The following is a 21,583-nucleotide window of genomic DNA, read 5'->3' on the forward strand; positions in this document are numbered from 1 at the left end:
ATGAATGGGGTGATTTTTGCGCTTCCAACGATCTGAGAGCTGGTGACACGATCAGGATGAGGCTTGACATACACGACGCAAACAAAACTTGGCACCTATACAAGGTTTTTATGTTTCCATATTACATGATCTATAAAAGGTTTGAATGGAAATGGTAAGATGTTGCTGCTCAAAATATGAATATAGATTCACATAACAGGCATGTATACTTAAGTTATTCATTTAAGTAGTATGCAAAAGCTCAAAATATTATAACTATTATTATGAATCTAGATTCACATAACAAGCCTGTTAGAAGACTCTATCATAATTCTTCACTTGATGCAACTGCCCAAAACGGTCTGTACTAAGCACAAAAATTTAATAACATCAATGTTGGTAATAGAGTCATAATGTAACGCGAATCAGCAGTATAACATATAGTTTCACTAATCCTGTTGCAGCCTTTCCACCATAAAGAACACAGGTCACGACATTGGCCATGGTTTAACAAAGGAAACAACACAAAAAAAACAATAGCAAGGAATGTAAGCACTGCCTTGAGTTTGAATTAGTAATCGAAAAACAGAAATATGACCTCAAACATTGTTGAAAACCTCCTTGTATACAACATTTGTTGTAGTCTCTTTCGCAATGTTTTTGTCATCGTGTATAAACACCTTTATTCCTTTCTTGCTCGTAACCCTTGAAAGTGCGACATATATTTGTCCATGAGTAAAAACGTCTCGGGGTATATAAAGCCCAACCAATCCAAGGATTGTCCTTGCGACTTGTTTATAATCATCGCGTAGGAGACAATGATGGGAAATTGTCGACGACTTAGCTTGAAAGGCCAGGGCGACTGCGAAGGGGACATATTCATCCTGGGGATATAGACGATGTTCCCATGTTTTTCCCGCCCATTATATGAGCCTCAAGAACGTGCGTAGCCAGCTTTGTAACAATTAGACATGTACCGTTACACAAACCTTTGGACTGGTCGATGTTCCTCATTAACATAATCAGAGTCCTGGCCTTAAGTTTGATGTGATGGTTAGGCAATACGGAAGTTTTCAAAGAGCTTAGAAACTCAGGACTGAGGACATCAAGAATATCCCTGTCATGTATCTCAGGCCGATCAATAGAGTTATAGCTAAACTAATCCTTCAAGTCACCTACAATAGAAAAATTAGAGTCATTAAACACAAGACATAGAAACCTGGAAGAAGTGCTGCACGATGTTTGGGATAGCATAATTACCAGGCATCATACCCGAAACATGGTCATTAATTTTGTCTACCATTTCAATGGTTGACGCCAAAATAGCCCTACTTTTAAGGTAGTTGTAGTCCTGATAACGGAGAAGAAAATCTAGATAGATACTCGTCACTATTGCTACAAGGGGATCTTCGAATTCAGTAATCAGCATCTCTTTGGGGAATGAAATTTTGGCAGTACCGTCATTTGGTTCTCCAATTCTACCTTCTCCAATTTTGAGGAGCCAATCAGAGAATTCAAAAATTTCTGCACGGTCTTGTTTGTTTGGTCCAGAGGTCAGTCTCATGTTCTTGGGTAAGGTCAACACCTCGACGGAATGCTAGAGATACGACGCATTGATGGTTGCATGCATAATGTCCGAACGACTTCCTCTTGGTACTACTGGCAAAATTTGTCTAAAATCCCCACCAAATACGACAACTTTTCCACCAAAAACCTTATCGGAGTTCCCATGGACACTCATAAGGTCCCTTAAAGTTTTGTCAAGTGCTTCAAAACACCACTTGTTTGCCATAGGGGCCTCATCCCAAAAGATTAACTCCGCCTCCCACAGTAGATTTGCAGACTCTTCAAGGTAAGTAATGTTGCAAGTTGAGTTATCTAGAGTAGGAACGGGTATTTTAAACCTCGAGTGAGATGTTCTCCCACCAGGAAACAATAGGGATGCAATGCCACTTGTTGCAACGGTTAGACAGATGTTGTATTTGGACCTGATAGCACTTGCGAGTGTCCTCCACATGTATGTTTTACTGGTTCCGCCATAACCATGGAGGAAAAAAATGCCGCCATTCTGAGTTGTAAAAACCTTCATTATCTTGTGATATATCCCCCGTTGTTCATCTTTATGGAAAAAACACATAAAAATATAGCAACAACACATAGAATCGGATACTAAGACGTATGACCTGACTTTTGTTACATACCTGTTAGTGCAGCATGCAGTGCAACAAAGTCATCTTTCATTGTGTGAATGTCGTAACTGCGTTCTTCGTAAATAAGCCTATTTCCAAGTTGCTCTAACACGTAACTGTCAGGATATGGAATAGGATAAAAGTCTCTAAGGCTTCTTCTATTGGACTGCAGCAGAATCTCAATTTCAATCAAAGTGAGATTTTGAAGTTGTTCCTCATTTAATACCAGTTCTGCATAACACATAAGAATTTGATCATGAAACATGTAATTATATAAGGTCTTACAGTATACCTCAAGTTCACAATGTATAAGTACGGTGCAGTTAAAGTGAAAATCCCTCTTAACCTTTGTCTTTGACCAAAATCCGTTAATTGTGCAAGATACCATCCGACAGTAGAACCCATGACTCAGACCACACATGGGAAGACCTGTTTCCATCTCCAGAAAAAAGCATAACAACAAAATTTTTTCGTAGGTAATGACTCGAACCCCATTCACTCGCCTCTTTAATGGCTCCGATATAATCTCTATCATATTCGAGGAAACCCATAGCGAAACACGCATCCCTAAATGTCTCGCATTGTGCATCCCCGGCCTTTCTAATATCCTCATAAGACATTGGACCCTTTGCAATAGTAAGCATCATGCGAAGATAAAACAACTCTCTGGTAGTAGGCGGGACCCAAATAAGTCGTCTAATGGTGTAACCCTTCTTCCTTGGCTTCCACATACGCGTTCGTTTGTGGTACACAAACTTTGTGACAAATTGCCCATAAGTTAATTGTCTTGCCCCTTCATAAGTCTCATTTGCAACTAACCAAGAAGAAAACATAGATTCCGTTACACTCGCTTTCTCTAAAACGTTTTCCATATGGGCACGATCGGGGTAGTAAACAGACTTTTTGCCAATTAGATGAAAAAACATGCGTTCAACTGCGGGTTTCTGTCCATGAATGTTGTAAGAGAATATTCTCTAGCTTGCTTCGCAAGGAGAGGCGTACCTACAGTCAAGATACTGTTTAATCTCATCAACTGGTTCGTTACAATTTGATTGTTGTCTCGAGTTATGAACGAACGATGCGGTAATTCTGTCATGTCCTTTGTGTATGTATTTGAAAAGATACTTGATTGATGTACTTTGATTACACCACTCCACATTGATGTGAGCCTGGTACTTCATAAGCAATTTTTTGTTGTAGGGACGACATGCATGTTGTCCAAAGGGATGTCATAGAGGATCTTCATCTGTAAAGAGGGTACCCATCGGAATCTACGACACTGACCTCCATGTAATTTTCCAGAAAGAACTTAGTGCACTTGCTGTTCTGCATACATGGAGATCTTGGTCTAGCTAAGCCACATGGACCATGGATCATATGTGACCTAACCAAGTTGTACAAAGTAGGATGCCGCTTGGGGTTCGATATTTCTGCGCAAATGATTTGATAGATGTCAGTAGGGGTAGGATATTTACTTTGAGGATGTATAAAAATCAAAATGTGAGCGTGTGGGAGGCCTCTTTTTTGAAATTCGATGGTGTACATGTCTGCAAACACAAAAAGGTGAATCAGTCATAATTGTCGGTAATATAAAAAACGGCAAAGTGTTGACAAAAATTAGGTAAGATAGAAAGTCTGGCATGCCAAAACGCGACCCAGAAAATGTTTCCTTGTCAAATCACGAAGAATTTCATTGAATTTAATTTTGAATACTTTTGCTACAATATCGGGACGGTCCTGTGGGTTTAGGTTTACTAGAGAAAGCTGACGTTTGATCTCAGGACAATTCGGGTTGCAGGTGAAGGTTATGAAAAGGTCAGGGAACCCCAACTTACTTGAAATAGCCATTCCGTCAAAATACAGCTGGTCCATATAGAGTTTGCTCCCAACAAACGTAGAAGGCAACACCACTCGTTTTCCCTGTTTTGTACTTTGGTTGGAAGGACCTGCATCAACTTGTTGTTGTAAGTTGTTGTATTTACCAACCCTTAACTTTGTCTGGTTTTTCCTCAACCAGTTTAGTCGTTCCGACTCCATCATAACGTAACCGTCTACCAGGAACTGTTGGAACAACCGTCGAGAATGAAGTAACGTTTTGGGTTCATACTTGCGCTCTTGTAGCCTGAAACATAGCCAATCTTTTATACTTTGACGGTTTTTTTTTGGTTTGTTGTGTTTCATGTTTGTATTTGTGGAGAATATCGTCTCGGTAACCATCTTCGCCATACACAAATATCAAGGGGTATTGATAGGCAAGGTAGGTTGGATGGAACTCATCTATCCGTTGCAATCCACCACCCCGTTCATGGATAATGATGTCCCGACTTTCCGCAGAGTCAATATCACCGACAATAAATGCAGGAACTTCAGAAACATTGGGCATGTTATACGTGCGACCGTCGCTAGGACGGCTTGATATCAGCTTCAACTTCAAGTCTTGGAATGGATTAGCCTTCAAGACATCCCTTGCACTTTTGAATGCTCTAGCATGGACGTTGTTTTCATCCAACATATGCTTCAAATTACTGACTATATCCCTCTCAATCTTTGTATTGTCATTGCATTACGAATTAAAAAAACAATAATGATAATGCGATATCAAGTTATAGTGCAGGCAGAAAGTCGGTTAAATGTAAAGCACGAAAATGGATGTGCAGTAACTTGAAACATTTCATTCTATTTTAACCTTATTATCGGTGTCGAAAATGTATAGCTGAGCATATTGAGGCCGTTGTCCAACTTCAGGAAGCATGATTCCTATCCGGTGACATGTTTGACCATGTAGTCGTAAAGTAGGAGGACCGTGGCCATCGGTAATTGTCGTGTCTAACTTCATACCGGGAGAAGTGAAGGAGAACATGGCATTGTAGGTCAGAATGCTCTCCTGGAAATTTTTACTATGTTGAGATGTTCTATTGAAAAGTAGTTTTTGTAATAACGGCGGTGGCTGCTTCATGAGAGGGAGCACTACTTTGCCACTTTGGCAACAGATATGAAACTTAGCGTGGGTAGTGTGTTTGTTCTTGGCCTTACGCTCCTGGTACCACATACTCGAATTGCAACGCTCACATTTCCAAACAGGATTTCTGATATCAGAGTATTCTGGGTAAATAATACGTATTAGAAAACACTTAAGTTAAAAGATATGGCCTAATATAATTGAGTAAGTGAGAGTAACCTTGTAGGTGATCATCTTCTGCCTCGTAAAAGGGTTCAATATCGGAGTTGGACAAATCATCCAGGCCACTATCAGAATCAGAATCATCATTTCCATCTGTTGAAGAACTGTTAGAGCCAACATGTGAGGCAACGTTCGAGACCTGAACGTTTGTAAATGGAGTCTGATAATTACTCTTGACATCCCTACGAACGCGGCGTCCATAGTTCGGTCTTGACGTAGTTGCGGTTGTGTGAGGAGTTGGCCGTATATTTCTTGAAGTAGACGACACCGCCTATGGAGTAGTAGATGTAGGTATCTCATTAGTTCCAGTGCTTCCACTAGCAAACTCATCCAAAGGTGTTGGAAGAAAGTTGGGTTGTTGGTTATCACCAATAACTGGAGTACGTAGTTGACTGCTCACTGGCCAACATCTTGTTAGACCTTGATTCCCTGTTGTAACCATTGTTGGGGTATGCGTGGAAGTTGACGCAAAATGGCTCTGTGGCGACGAAACCTCATGGGAATTGAAAGAAGTAAACAAATTAATCCCAGGAGTCGTTTCGAATCGCCTCTTCTTGATATGTGTTGGTGTCTGCAAATGTGGAGCAGTACATCGTAGCGACACCGTGTTTAGCATATCCGTCAAGGGGCTTGTGGGATGTAAATGGTTGAATGCATTCAGTTGCATAGCCGGTGTGGACGGGCCTCCAACCATGTTTTCCTTGTTGCCTGTGTTAATGTGTTGTTTCTTGTCCTTCAATAGTAATCTTCTTCTCTTTCTTGCAATTGAACTTGGTGTGTTGTTGTTATCTTCCATATTATGTTGGACAAATATTTTGAGTGTCACTGCTCAAATAACATTAGATGAGTTTATTGATTCATAAGGACTGGTTCCATTAAACATGTGTTGGAGAAAGAGGAAGTATAAACATCCAGAATGGATAGGAATGATTCCAAGGGTTTGTATACTATTATTTCTGGAATTTGGAGTTGACTTTTTGCTGTTAGATAGGAAGCATTTGTTGATACAGAGTGTGGAGAGATTTCAGACCACAAAGACAACTGTATTAATTTTTTTTGTCACTCCATAAACAAATAAATTTGTAGCAGTATCTTGTAAAAGGTTGAAAAGGTACTTTTAGAAATCATTTCAATAATAAAACACTGTGCCCCTTTATACTGCAGGTACGCAACATAGGAAGCAGTTCCCAACATAGTGTGTAAGGCATGAACCGTAGCCTGGAAAATGCAATTAGTAATGGATAGGTTATGTAAGAGATGTATTCACGCAACCATTTGTGACTGATGGACAAAGTAAGTAGACTTTGTAGACTTTATTTTTTTAACAAGCCTTAACTATATTACATTTAAGATATGTTATATGGAGGTAAAATCTTTCCGTAACATCCATATTGTTTGATTGTTGTTCATATATATTAACGTGAGCCTGGAATTATGGTTTTATATTATAGTTTTATTTTATGTAAGTCATATGCTTACGTTTCAACCAAGAGTGGTAGTGGATGGTAAGGATGTCGATAGCAATTTAAGATGTTACTATGTCATAACATTTCCAATTATCTTATACGATTGCATTGGAACGGTTCAAATAAGCAACTTTATAAAGATCCAAAAAGACCGAACGACGAATTCATAATATTAAAACACAATTTGTCTAGTAGCGACGTGGTTGTTCTAATTTTGATAACAGAAAAATTAAAACACGTTAGGTTTCATACATTAGTTGGCATACAAAAAATTGATCCGGTAACTCTTCGGATTCTTAAACACGATAGGTACAACAAAGCGGTCTTTGTGACTGACATCAATATCTGTTTCCTGCATGAAACTTGAGTTGTAGAATGATGGTAGTCCAAATGACCCAAAAAATATGCATTGGTTGTTCCTAACAACCGACGCTTTTCTTCCCACGTTTGGCCGTTTTCTTAACCTTGGTGCTGGAAATATCACCTTCCAGTTGAGGCTGGATGATAATCTCTATGGGCCCTGTGATACCCCAAAATTTTCCCAACATATTTATTCATATTTCAGTCCATCTGACTTTCAAATGCTCAAAGATATACAAGAAGAAAGCATGCAGTCTCTCTCCTAAACAACAGCCTCTAAATAAGGGTTTCTGATTTAATCAAGAAATTTGAACTTCTGATATCCCAAAGTGGTTCCATGATCTCTCATATGATTCAAAGTGCCCTCATGCCAAGTTTCAAGACCTGATTCAAAAGATTGCTCACTCAATGGCCCAAACGACCAATAATCGACTAGTTGACCTAAAAGTCAAACTATGGTCAAACCACAGTCAAAACTCCTGATTTTTTTGTCAAAATCCTCATATTAAAGTACCATTCACCATTTGATCAATAATTGATCATGGTTCATCAAGGGAAGATCAGAAATCAACCATTCCAAAAGTTTCTAAATTAGGGTTTTTAGACTAAAAGTCAACTGAACTTTGACCAGCCATAACTTTCACATGGAATATCAGAAATTTTCCATCCAAAGCTCATGTTGAAGGAAATTAAATTCTCTACAACTTTGTCTCTCACATGCCAAGGATAAAAATGCTTCATTTGAGAGATATAAGTCAAAACATTATAGGTCCTTTCCAAAAGACAACAAAAAGACATCTTTTTCAAAAGCGCACACAAGGAGTATGGAAAATTATTTTGACATGAGACCAAAAAAAGCTGCTTAGAGGACTCTTCAAGGTTTCTAAAAAGTCCTAGAACTCCTCCATACCTCAAAAATTGAGGGAGATATGCCTTGTCAAAGTTGACTAATTTTGAAGGGAAAAATGTGAAAAAAGGTGGTTCAAAATGGATTTTATTTCAAACAAGTCCAATCTCTATTGCCAATCTTGATCCACAAGGCATCCAAGATATCAAATTCAATTGCCAAGAATTTATGAGATTTATTTGATTTTTTATGAATTTTTTATTCATTTAAAATTAACATAATTCAAGTAATTCAAACAAAAATCAAAAGATTTGATTGGAGAGATTTTTTTAACCAAATAAAATCACCAACTGGACATTATATATGATCAATTTTCGTGGAGATTGAGATTGGAGAGAGAAGATCAAAATTAGGCTAAATTTAGAAAGCTTTTAACAAAATTCTCCAATCAAATTTCCAAGATTGAAAGCTTTGGATTCAATGGGATTCTATTAGAATTTGTAACCCTAATACTTGCTAATATATATAGACAACAAGAGCAAAGGTTTTGGGGACGAAAAATCAAGAGGGAGCAGCCAAGCAATTAGGGTTCTCCATCAAAAAATTTCTAAGAAGCTTGCACCATCGAATTTCAAGTCCCAGACCTTCATGGTCGATTCTAAGCATTCCATCATCCTACTGGATCACTCAGGACCTCATAACAATTGTTATTGAAGCTCGAGACTGTCTGGATCGTCCCTCATCGTCCTCACCGGTTGGTGTACTTTTGAATTTTTGAAATCTTTAATTCGTACGTTCTTGATTGATTCTACGTGCATACATGCCTTCATGATAATGTTTAGGGTGGTTTTGAATCATTTTTTGGAAGTTCTAACGCAGGATTGAGGATATGCCATTGTTAGGGCATAAACCTTAAACCTGTTCGTATCGCTGTTTACAGGATGTTTCAGGCTAAACGGTTACCTCCATCGGATTCGCAACTACCGATTTAGGGGGGGTAGGTTGAATCTTTTGTTTCGATTCACGTTATTTCGCAGGTTCAGTATGCATGGAGATCGGAGGAGATGACCGGGAGAGCGTTTCCGGCGGCTCTGTGACTTGGTGACCGGCAGATGCATGCGTGGCGGCGTACGGTTGGACATTCAAGTTCTTCTTGGACTCAGTCAAAAGGCTGAACAATTTCCCTGCATGCGTGGCTTCTCTCTCCCACCTGACTGGCTACACTCGCGCTATCTGGGACCCACAATAGTCTGGTGTTTGACTTAACCCATTAATCTTGTTGCTTGTTTTTATTATATTTCAGGTATTATTTAATTGGCAAACAACGAACATCACAGTGGTAAAGACTAGAAGCATGTGAGAAACAAAGCGTGGGTTCGATTCCCACCAGGGGCACCTATTTTTAATGTTTCGTTTGTAATGTATATATTCTTGATTCAGCGCAGCATCTGCACACTAGACCATCGTACGCCCTCAATCATCAACCGTCAGATCACAACTCTATCAGATCCAACACTCAAGAAAATGCTGATGTACCATGATCCTTCAGAGTCCAACCACACAGAATCCCAGCTAAGTTTCTCTAAATTTTATTTTATTTTTAATTACATAAATACCTTTTATTTTTTATTTTTTATTTTTTTATTTTTTATTATCATTCTTTTATTATTTATTTGTTTTACTATAAATTATTTATATAAATAATAGTTTTATAATTATCTATTTTTAATCGAAAACTAGATTTTCTTTACAATCCTTTAATTTTAATTTTTATTTATACGCTTAATTAATTAAAATATTAGGTTTAACCTTATAATTATTATATTCTATTCTGGTTCATCTAGCTATCTCATCGAACTTTCGATTCCATTAGCCTTTTAGGGTTTGTTCAATCCCATTTATTTATTTTATTTGCCTTTTGGGGATAAAATAGGGTTTATACCCATAGTTAACGAATCTTAAATGCACTAACACTTTTCTTCTTCGCGCCTACTTTTCAGGGTTAGCCAAGATCTTCCGACTACGCGCCATGGCAATCAAAAAGCTGAGTTCTGATCCCTCTTTTTTATTATTTAAATTATTTTACCTTTTATTTTAATTTTTGCCTTATGGCTTAAATTATGATTGGTTTCAACTGTCAATGAATTACTCCTACACTCACCACTATCATTTTCCGTCTAAATTCTCAGATGATCAGAGTCAATCAAGGGTTCAAGGAAGATCAAGGCAAGGCATTCAGGATGTGGAAATCAATTTTTGCCTTTATTTTTCTGCTACCCTATAAGGGTTTTCGCTTTTTAATTTCCCCCATCCCCGCAGGTGTTTATTGTAATAGTGTAGGTTTTAATTTCTGCCTTTAATTTCTGCCATTTTAAAACTACGTGGTTAGTAAAATAGGGAGTGCAAGATTATTAACTGAACTTAGATCACTAACTTATAAGATAAATGTCATTGAAGTTAACCACATGATTGTTGTACCCACACACCTTTAGGGTAATCCCTCTGGTTGCCTTTGTTGCCTTATTACTGTTGCCTTGTTGCCTCTAAATATACTAAATAGTCAAGTCCCTCGATTCCAAGGATACCTAAAGCAATGTTGCCTTAAAGTTATTGAAACTCCCTCGAAGTTGCCTCGGTAAAAGATGATTGTCTCAATTGCTAAGGTATCCTCGCATGATGCCTAAAAAGATAAAATGACTATTATATCCTTCCCTTAGACTACCTGCCCTCTTTATGGCATGGGACAGTCTTATGGCGAACGATAATTTTGATGACCCGTCCATCCAATTGAAAGACTTCCTGCCCTCTCATGGTATGGATAGACTCTTTCGCTCGAAAAGCTAAAAGAACGATCTTTCAAACTTAGGGTAGTTGCTACTAATTGCTTGCTCTGAATTCAAAACCTTTTTCCATTCTTTTCAAAATCAAATTCAAAAAGACTACGCTTATTTACAAGCTAAAGTTCTTCTTCAAAATCTTTTCTTATTCACACACGACATTTCAAACAATTCAAACAAACAAGTGAGCTAAGCAATTAAGAGCCCATGGAAAACCATGGATGCAAAGGGTGCCTTACACTTTCCCTTTGTATAACTTACCTCCCGAACTCAAAATCTTTTCAAAAGGTCTTTCCTGTTCTTTTAGCCTTTCCAATTGGATAAAATAAAAGTCGGTGGCGACTCTTGCTATCCGCACATTTCTTTAAAAGTCAGTTCACCGTATTACAGAACTGGCGACTCTACTGGGGATGCTTTCGAATAAAATAGGGGTTACCTTAGAGCTAGGATCACTTTAAATTTGTTTGACTTGTTTGCTTTATCTTTAAAGGCTGTCTTGGGTATTCTGCTGTGTGAAAGATCCTACACCCGGATCTAGTGTACTTTAGGTATGTAGAATTAGACCAGGGAGGTTGTACGACATGTATCGTTATGGTTGAACTGGTGGCCGCCGTTAGTGCGACGCTTTGGTTTGTCCTGATGGCCCTTGAATATGATCGAGGAGACATTTGGCTACCGTGTGGTGTCATAAGCACTAATTCGCCCTTAGAACCCTAGTTGAACTTGACTTTGGCCTATAGGAAGTAGCGAGATAGCTGGCTTTGGATTCCTGACTGAAGCCGGTTGATACTCGATGCTACACTCATTGAGATTGGACTCTAGGGATGCTTTTGGCTGGCCGATCGAGTGCCATGTTGAGACAATGCCCGCGAGAAAGATTAGTGATATGAGCACCATAGAACCTGGTTACTATTCTAGGACAGGTTGAACCAACTAAACTTCAGTGGGGAGGGTACTTACCTATGAACTTCATGCAAGCCCCTAAACCTAAGGACACTTGTGTGACTTGCTTGTGTGTGTTATCTAACCCTCCGATTTCCTTGCAGGTTTTGCTTGTAGGACATTTCGTCCTTATTACCTTATGCTTTACTTAATGCATTACATGTGCATGACATCATGACATCATAACACATCGTGTTAACTAACCCTTACGAGGATCTTAGGAATTTAGGGCGCACAGTTTCAGGTGCTCTTATTAAAGACATCATACCTATCAAGGGGCAAGAGGATTTATTTTCCTCTAGCCATGTACCTTCAAATTCAGAGATATCCCGAATCAGAGGTGATGACCCACTCGATATGGTGAGCATGATTCTCAAAAAAGGATGTTCCAAGACGAAAGTCAGAGTTCTTCAGACAGGGCTGCGACCAATTTAACTTCTATATGTCGTGAAATAAATTTCCTAAAGAACCTTGAAAGCATTGCATTTGCATTCATAACATCGCATAACAGGTTTCTCGCAAAAGGTATCTCATCCTCTCTTGCTGTTTACTTCAGCACAAATGGATTTCGAGCAATCAGTTAAACACCTTCGAGCTCAGAACATTCGATCCCAAACTTTGATTCTGAACTCAGCCAAGGGGCAAGAAGAATTGAAGGCACTCCTATTCCTGGGTACAATTACAATGCGAGATGTGCTTATTGTTCGAACAATCTTGGTCATGACACTAAGGATTATGGACCATTGAAGCATAAGATTCAAGACTTAATCGATGACAAGATCATTGATTTCATTTCACCTGAGGAACCTCATATAGCTGATGTTGTGTACAACCAGAAAGGCCGTAATGAACGCAACCAATCTGTTGGGCAGTTCTGATCTCTACACCAGCTCCACAACAACGACGCAAGCCAGATGCACATAAGCGTCAATTCACCAAAATTAATATGACATTGGCTCAAGCATTACAACATCTGTTGAAGATAGAATTGATTACTCTGAGGGACCCTCCTAAGAATCCTAACACCTTCACTCCTGGCTATAAACTCAATGCGAAGTGCGCGTACCATTCCAACAGTCCCGGACATTACATAAACAATTGTCGGACGTTGAAGGATAAGACTCAAGATCTGATTGATGACGGGGAAATCAAATTCAACCTTCCTGAAAACTCCTATGGTGATCACCGCTCCTATGCCTAGTCATGACAAGACTGATTGACGTCTAGACGGATGAACTTTTGGATCATTATATCTACTTTCATTTGCAAGTTTCTTTTCTGTTTGTTTAAACATTTAACTCATGATAGACATTATCTGTTTTAATAATCATCATCAGTGCATTGCATATGTTTGTCTTGAATAAATTATTTCGCTATCACTCATTTTAAGTTATGTCTTTACCTTGCATATGTTTTGTGATATTCAACTCCTGCTAAGCCGTAAGCCTTTAAAGGGAGGATGACGAAAATGATTCCGCAACCCCATACAAGTATGCTTTTGAGCGGACTATGCTGACGATGTACAGGCATTGTTTCAATTCCTAAACAGTGGAGATATAAGGATGTTAATCCCTCGTCAACCCCTTTGAGCCTAAGAAGTAGAAGTCTCTTTCTTGTACTAATTAAAACCCTTGATCATAACCTGGGGCAGGGTAGTTCTCAGTTAATTTGGCTGTGCATTCTATTTTAAGAGAATCGTTCAGTACACCTTTCAACAAAGGTTTCAATCACAAGCGTTCATCCGCACACATCAAAGAAGTGTTGGAGATGTCAATCAAAAGCCAATGATGGTTCATCAATCATTAAGCAAGGCAGTCAATATCTTTCAAAAAATAAAAAAAAAATAAAAAAAAAAAATAAAAAAAATAAAAAAAAATGAAAAAACATATATACAAAGAAAAGCCTGCTAAGTCAAAAATCCCAAAGAAGACTTAGGCAAAAATCAAGGCATCCCGCTGACTGTAAGCTCAAAATAGACAGTTCAGGCAAAAGTTAGGGATATCAAAAGATGAAAAAAGAGAAGTCAATAAATTCCTGAACAACACAATGTTGTGACTACCAAAAGAAAGAAGTGACTGCCATCTCAAAAATTCTCCCTGCTTGTGAACCATCATCATTATCAAAGGTGCAAATCCAAAAGTCTATTAGAACCTGAATGCATAAGTTGAATTAACTGTGCTTAGGACTGAAGATCATCACGAAGAGGGGTGGGTACAACCAAAATTTGAGCCTTTATCCTTTTGTTTCTTAAACAGTGAACCAAGCCACGTTACAACCCTTGAAAGTCCTAACTGAAGCATGGTTAGTTCGAAAACATATTGTCACAACAAAGGTATCCCGACTCCTTAAGGTTTACCACAAATTCTAAGTTGATATCTCGTTTTTACAAACGTCACGTTTTTATAAACATCATGCTTTTACATCTCCAGTTTTAATGTTTTTCAAAAAAACTCAAGACAGACGTATGCATTGCATCTCATGAATTCATTATTAAACATATTCTGCTACATAATTTCAAATGTTAGCATCAGAAAGAATTTGCACATGGTACAACTAATGACTGAAAGTTATCCCGACAGACAAAACCACTCCAGAAGCAATGTCTCTTAGGTATACAAGGGGCATGACATGGTTTATCCAATCAATCCGGGCAATCAAGTCAAGATTCGAAGAATCTCTCAAATGCCAAAAAGTCAAAGGCATACATTCCAAGTGGATTTCAAATTATTTCCCGATCAATCTGGGGCAATCAAGTCAAGATTCTGAGAATCTCTCAAGGGTGCGAAAACAATCAGGGGCATGCATCCAAGTAGATCTGAAGCTACTTTTCAACCAACATAGGAAATTGTCTTGAGCCTATGATTACTAGGGGGCATGTCGCCCATAATGCACATCTCATAAAGTCCTCGCAAGGCGAATCTTTTCAAAATTCCTACTAACAGGGGCAAATCTATGCAAGTCCAGTTTGACATCTAGATCAAAACTCAGTGGTATGTCCTAAATCAAATCCAGGAATGGTAGTTACTGTAATACTGGGGGCAACTTTCAAGACACTCATGTCTCCCCACAGAGCCGGGTTCACAAGATCATATCCCCACAGAGTAATCATTAACAAGATATCTTCAAATGGCTCCCTAACAGAGTTTACATCTTCAGCACTACTGGTTCTCCAACACGTTGCTCTTCTCCAACATGGTTTACTAATATCATTTATCCCCAGTCAGGGTACATCAATTTATTTTTCATCCCCAAGCAAAAATCATAAATCTCCAGCTGAGCATCTTCAAGACAAGATCAGACAATAAAATCACAAGGATATAGAGATTTATCTTCTCATTCAAGACAACATAAATCATATTCACATATCACATGTCATAAACATATTCATACATCGCATACATTACCTCATAATGAGCTCATGCATATCGTACAAGTTTCTCATTTATTTTGAGGGACTCATTACATAATACATGCATCATGACATTGCATAAAAATTGCTATACCTATTGCAGAATACAAGTACAGACAAATGAACGAAATCTCCAACTTTCAAATATCTAATTCAGCTACTACGAACGGTACTGACACGATCATCTTCCAAGATCTAATTCATTTACCACGAACGGTGGTGACACGATCATTTTCAAAGATCTAATTCAGTTACTACGAACGGTACTGACACGGTTAGAGATCTAATTCCATCATCACGAACGGTGTGGACACGATCAATTACCTCTTCAGTCTAATTCAGTTACTACGAACGGTACTGACACGACAAAAGGATCTAATTCCATCATCACGAACGGTGTGGACACGAGCAATTATCCCCTAAAGTCTAATTCAGTTACTACGAATGGTGCTGACACGACAAGAGATCTAATTCTATCATCACGAACGGTGTAGACACGATCATCTTTCCAAGATCTAATTCAGTTGCTACAAACGGTACTGACACGATCAACATTCGAAGATCTAATTCAGTCATCACGAACGGTGTAGACACGATCATCCTTTCAAGATCTAATTCAGTTGCTACGAACGGTACTGACACGATCAACCTTTAGAGATCTAATTCTATCATCACGAACGGTGTAGACACGATCATCTTTCCAAGATCTAATTCAGTTGCTACGAACGGTACTGACACGATCAACATTCGAAGATCTAATTCTATCATCACGAACGGTGTAGACACGATCACATTTCCAAGATCTAATTCAAGTATTACGAATGGTACTGACACGATCAACTCTCAAAGATCTAATTCAGTTACTACGAACGGTGCTGACACGATCAATCTTCAACAAACACTTCTCAACATACTAAGCTCAGATTCAGCCTAACGCACGGTTTTCCAGACATCTACGGATGCAAATTGGGTAGTCTAACACACGACTTATCCTTCAACCTAACGCACGGTTTTCCAGACGTCTACGGATGCAAATTGGATTTAGTCTAACGCAGGACTCATCCTTTGACCTAACGCACGATTTTCCAGACATCTACGGATGCAAATTAGATATAGTCTAACGCACGACTCGTCCTTCAGCCTAACGCACGGTTTTCCAGACATCTGCGGATGCAATTTTGATTTAGTCTAATGCACGACTCGTCCTTCCACCTAACGCACGGTTTTTTAGACATCTGCGGATGCAATTTAAGTCTAACGTACGACTCAACCTAAGTCTATACCTCAGAAACGGCCTAACGTACGACGTATTCTGACTCTCAAGTCTATCAAGCTGGATGGCATCTATAAGCCCATCTCCAATAAACTTTCTCTCAAGGCCAGGATGGCATCTTCAAGCCCATCTCCGACAAAAGTCCCTACTTCAGCTAGGGCAAATTCCTGGGTATTCTAGTGTTCAATCCTCTTCTATCTTCAAATTCCGACAGGCACTACATCTTCAGATATAAGAAAATTGAACAGGGGCAGCTGTCATACCCCAAAATTTTCCCAACATATTTATTCATAATTCAGTCCATCTGACTTTCAAATGCTCAAAGATATACAAGAAGAAAGCATGCAGTCTCTCTCCTAAACAACATCCTCTAAATTAGGGTTTCTGATTTAATCAAGAAATTTGAACTTCTGATATCCCAAAGTGGATTCCATGATCTCTCATATGCTTCAAAGTTCCCTCATGCCAAGTTTCAAGCCCTGATTCAAAAGATTGCTCACTCAATGGCCCAAACGATCAATAATCGACTAGTTGACCTACAAGTCAAACTATGGTCAAACCACAGTCAAAACTCCTGATTTTTTGCAAACATCCTCATATTAAAGTATCATTCACCATTTGATCAATAATTGATCATGGTTCATCAAGGGAAGATCAGAAATCAACCATTCCAAAAGTTTCTAAATTAGGGTTTTTGGACTAAAAGTCAGCTGAACTTTGACCAGCCATAACTTTCACATGGAATATCAGAAATTTTCCATCCAAAGCTCATGTTGAAGGAAATTGAATTCTCTACAACTTTGTCTCTCACATGCCAAGGCTAAAAATGCTTCATTTGAGAGATATAAGTCAAAACATTATATGTCCTTTCCAAAAGACAACAAAAAGACATCTTTTTCAAAAGCGCACACAAGGAGCATTGAAAATTATTTTGACATGAGACCATAAAAGCTGCTTAGAGGACTCATCAAGGTTTCTAAAAAGTCCTAGAGCTCCTCCATAACTCAAAAATTGAGGGAGATATGCCTTGTCAAAGTTGACTAATTTTGAAGGGAAAAATGTGAAAAAAGGTGGTTCAAAATGGATTTTATTTCAAACAAGTCCAATCTCTTTTGGCCCAATCTTGATCCACAAGGCATCCAAGATATCAAATTCAATTGCCACGAATTTATGAGATTTATTTGATTTTTTATGAATTTTTTATTCATTTAAAATTAACATAATTCAAGTAATTCAAACAAAAATCAAAAGATTTGATTGGAGAGATTTTTTTAACCAAATAAAATCACCAACTGGACATTATATATGATCAATTTTCGTGGAAATTGAGATCAGAAAGAAAAGATCAAAATTAGGCTAAATTTAGAAAGCTTTTAACAAAATTCTCCAATCAAATTTCCAAGATTGAAAGCTTTGGATTCAATGGGATTTTATTAGAATTTGTAACCCTAATACATGCTAATATATATAGACAACAAGAGCAAAGGTTTGGGGGACGAAAAATCAAGAGGGAGCAGCCAAGCAATTAGGGTTCTCCATCCAAAAATTTCTAAGAAGCTTGCACCATCGAATTTCAAGTCCCAGCCTTTCATGATCGATTCTAAGCATTCCATCATCCTACTGGATCACTCAGGACCTCATAACAATTGTTATTGAAGCTCGAGACTGTCTGGATCGTCCCTCATCGTCCTCACCGGTTGGTGTACTTTTGAATTTTTGAAATCTTTAATTCGTACGTTCTTGATGGATTCTACGTGCATACATGCCTTCATGATAATGTTTAGGGTGGTTTTGAATCATTTTTTGGAAGTTCTAACGCAGGATTGAGGATATGCCATTGTTAGGGCATAAACCTTAAACCTATTTGTATCACTTCTTACAGGATGTTTCAGGCCAAACGGTTACCTCCATCGGATTCGCAGCTACTGATTTAGGGGGGGTAGGTTGAATCTTTTGTTTCGATTCACGTTATTTCGCAGGTTCAGTATGCATGGAGATCGGAGGCGATGACCGGGAGAGCGTTTCCGACGGCTCTGTGACTTGGTATCCGGAAGATGCATGCGTGGCGGCGTACGGTTGGACATTCAAGTTCTTCTTGGACTCAGTCAAAAGGCTGAATAATTTCCCTGCATGCGTGGCTTCTCTCTCCCACCTGACTGGCTACACTCGCGCTATTTGGGACCCACAATAGTCTGGTGTTTGACTTAACCCATTAATCTTGTTGCTTGTTTATATTATATTTCAGGTATTATTTAATTGACAAACAACGAACAGCACAGTGGTAAAGACTAGAAGCATGTGAGAAACAAAGCGTGGGTTCGATTCCCACCATGGGCACCTATTTTTAATGTTTCGTTTGTAATGTATATATTCTTGATTCAGCGCAGCATCTGCACACTAGACCATCGTACACCCTCAATCATCAACCGTTAGATCACAACTCTATCAGATCCAACACTCAAGAAAATGCTGATGTACCATGATCCTTCAGAGTCCAACCACACAGAATCCCAGCTAAGTTTCTCTAAATTTTATTTTATTTTTAGTTACATAAATACCTTTTATTTTTTATTTTTTATTTTTTTATTTTTTATTATCATTATTTTATTATTTATTTGTTTTACTATAAATTATTTATATAAATAATAGTTTTATAATTATCTATTTTTAATCGAAAACTCGATTTTCTTTACAATCCTTTAATTTTAATTTTTATTTATACGCTTAATTAATTAAAATATTAGGTTTAACCTTATAACTATTATATTCTATTCTGGTTCATCTAGCTATTTCATCGAACTTTCGATTCCATTAGCCTTTTAGGGTTTGTTCAATCCCATTTATTTATTTTATTTTCCTTTTGGGGATAAAATAGGGTTTATACCCATAGTTAACGAATCTTAAATGCACTAACACTTCTCTTCTTCGCGCCTACTTTTCAGGGTTAGCCAAGATCTTCCGACTACGCGCCATGGCAAACAAAAAGCTGAGTTCTGGTCCCTCTTTTTTATTATTTAAATTATTTTACCTTTTATTTTAATTTTTGCCTTATGGCTTAAATTATGATTGGTTTCAACTGTCAATGAATTACTCCTACACTCACCACTATCATTTTCCGTCTAAATTCTCAGATGATCAGAGTCAATCAAGGGTTCAAGGAAGATCAAGGCAAGGCATTCAGGATGTGGAATTCAATTTTTGCCTTTATTTTTCTGTTACCCTATAAGGGTTTTCGCTTTTTAATTTCCCCCATCCCCGCAAGTGTTTATTGTAATAGTGTAGGTTTTAATTCCTGCCTTTAATTTCTGCCATTTTAAAACTGCGTAGTTAGTAAAATAGGGAGTGCAAGATTATTAACTGAACTTAGATCACTAACTTATAAGATAAATGTCATTGAAGTTAACCACATGATTGTTGTACCCACACACCTTTAGGGTAATCCCTCTGGTTGCCTTTGTTGCCTTATTACTATTGCCTTGTTGCCTCTAAATATACTAAATAGTCAAGTCCCTCGATTCCGAGGATACCTAAAGCAATGTTGCCTTAAAGTTATTGAAACTCCCTCGAAGTTGCCTCGGTAAAAGATGATTGTCTCAATTGCTAAGGTATCCTCGCATGATGCCTAAAAAGATAAAATGACTATTATATCCTTCCCTTAGACTACCTGCCCTCTTTATGGCATGGGACAGTCTTATGGAGAATGATAATTTCGATGACCCGTCCATCCAATTGAAAGACTTCCTGCCCTCTCATGGTATGGATAGACTCTTTCGCTCGAAAAGCTAAAAGAACGATCTTTCAAACTTAGGGTAGTTGCTACTAATTGCTTGCTCTGAATTCAAAACCTTTTTCCATTCTTTTCAAAATCAAATTCAAAAAGACTACGCTTATTTACAAGCTAAAGTTCTTCTTCAAAATATTTTCTTATTCACACACGACATTTCAAACAATTCAAACAAACAAGTGAGCTAAGCAATTAAGAGCCCATGGAAAACCATGGATGCAAAGGGTGACTTACACCTTCCCTTTGTATAACTTACCCCCCGAACTCAAAATCTTTTCAAAAGGTCTTTCCTGTTCTTTTAGCCTTTCCAATTGGATAAAATAAAAGTCGGTGGCGACTCTTGCTATCCGCACATTTCTTTAAAAGTCAGTTCACCGTATTACAGGCCCTTCTGGGGTAATTCTTTTTGCAGTGTTTGTAGGTGTTGTCGGATCATCAACAATGGTCGATGTGATTTCTCCATCCTTCGGTAATGAAAATAAACAAATATTTTGAATATACAGCATATTATATCAACAATACATGGAAAAAGTATTTGGAAGGTTACCACAACGTGGTTTAGATTTTTGGTGTTTACGTCCTCTCCAACATTTTCCATTAGCTATTTCAGAAGTAATGCAGCAACAGTAATGCAGAAGTAATTATACCCTTAAGGGGGAAAATAGACAGCATGTGTAAAATAGGTTTAAGTAACATTTAAACAAACCTAGATTGAGATGGAGTCATGGGGCACATCTTGGATTGGCTTTACTTCGTCAATTGGATTCTCAATTGTCTGTACAATAAAAAAACCAGGATTAATTCAAGAAGTATAACAACTATTGATTACGGTTTTCACGTAGAAGAAGAAGACCTGAGGCGATTGAATTGGTCCTTCAAGTTGATTGATAAGTTGTTCATCCTTCGGAAACTGCACGACGAAACAACTCTTTCATCTAGGCTGCCACTTAACTTTGAAGGCAAATGTATTTCCCAACATTTTGCCAAGCACAAGAAGGAACTCAAGGGGATCAGTGAATAGTGATTCCAGCCTGAAGTCAGATACCACGTCAGTAACAACATCAAATAACTAACACATCCATAATCTTACCAACAAACAATTCATTTTAGAAACAAAAATCAGCATTGTTACATCGATCATTATTGCACGGAGCCGTGCAGCTGATGTTTCCAACAATTCCGCTGCTTCTCTATCCCAAAAGATGAAGGTCGCTTGGTTTCCTTGATGTAGAACCTCATCCAAGATCTTATACCTAAACATAGGGAAGTGTAAAATGGGACCTTACAAATGATCCAAAATATAACAAAAAGTACAT

The 21,583-nt window shown here is 38.1% G+C and overlaps 1 protein-coding gene across 1 annotated transcript; it reads right to left on the bottom strand.

Annotated features, from left to right (window-relative positions):
* Positions 1 to 1,576: 1,576 nt before the first annotated feature.
* Positions 1,577 to 3,040, bottom strand: LOC131624239 (uncharacterized). Its single transcript, XM_058895192.1, has 3 exons — positions 2,554 to 3,040; positions 2,181 to 2,399; positions 1,577 to 2,097 (listed from the first exon to the last, which is right to left on the bottom strand). Exons 1-3 carry the CDS (start codon positions 3,038 to 3,040, stop codon positions 1,577 to 1,579), a joined length of 1,227 nt encoding a protein of 408 aa, XP_058751175.1.
* Positions 3,041 to 21,583: the final 18,543 nt, after the last annotated feature.

Source organism: Vicia villosa, unplaced genomic scaffold (assembly GCF_029867415.1).
Source record: "Vicia villosa cultivar HV-30 ecotype Madison, WI unplaced genomic scaffold, Vvil1.0 ctg.000109F_1_1, whole genome shotgun sequence".
Classification (NCBI taxonomy): domain Eukaryota; kingdom Viridiplantae; phylum Streptophyta; class Magnoliopsida; order Fabales; family Fabaceae; genus Vicia; species Vicia villosa.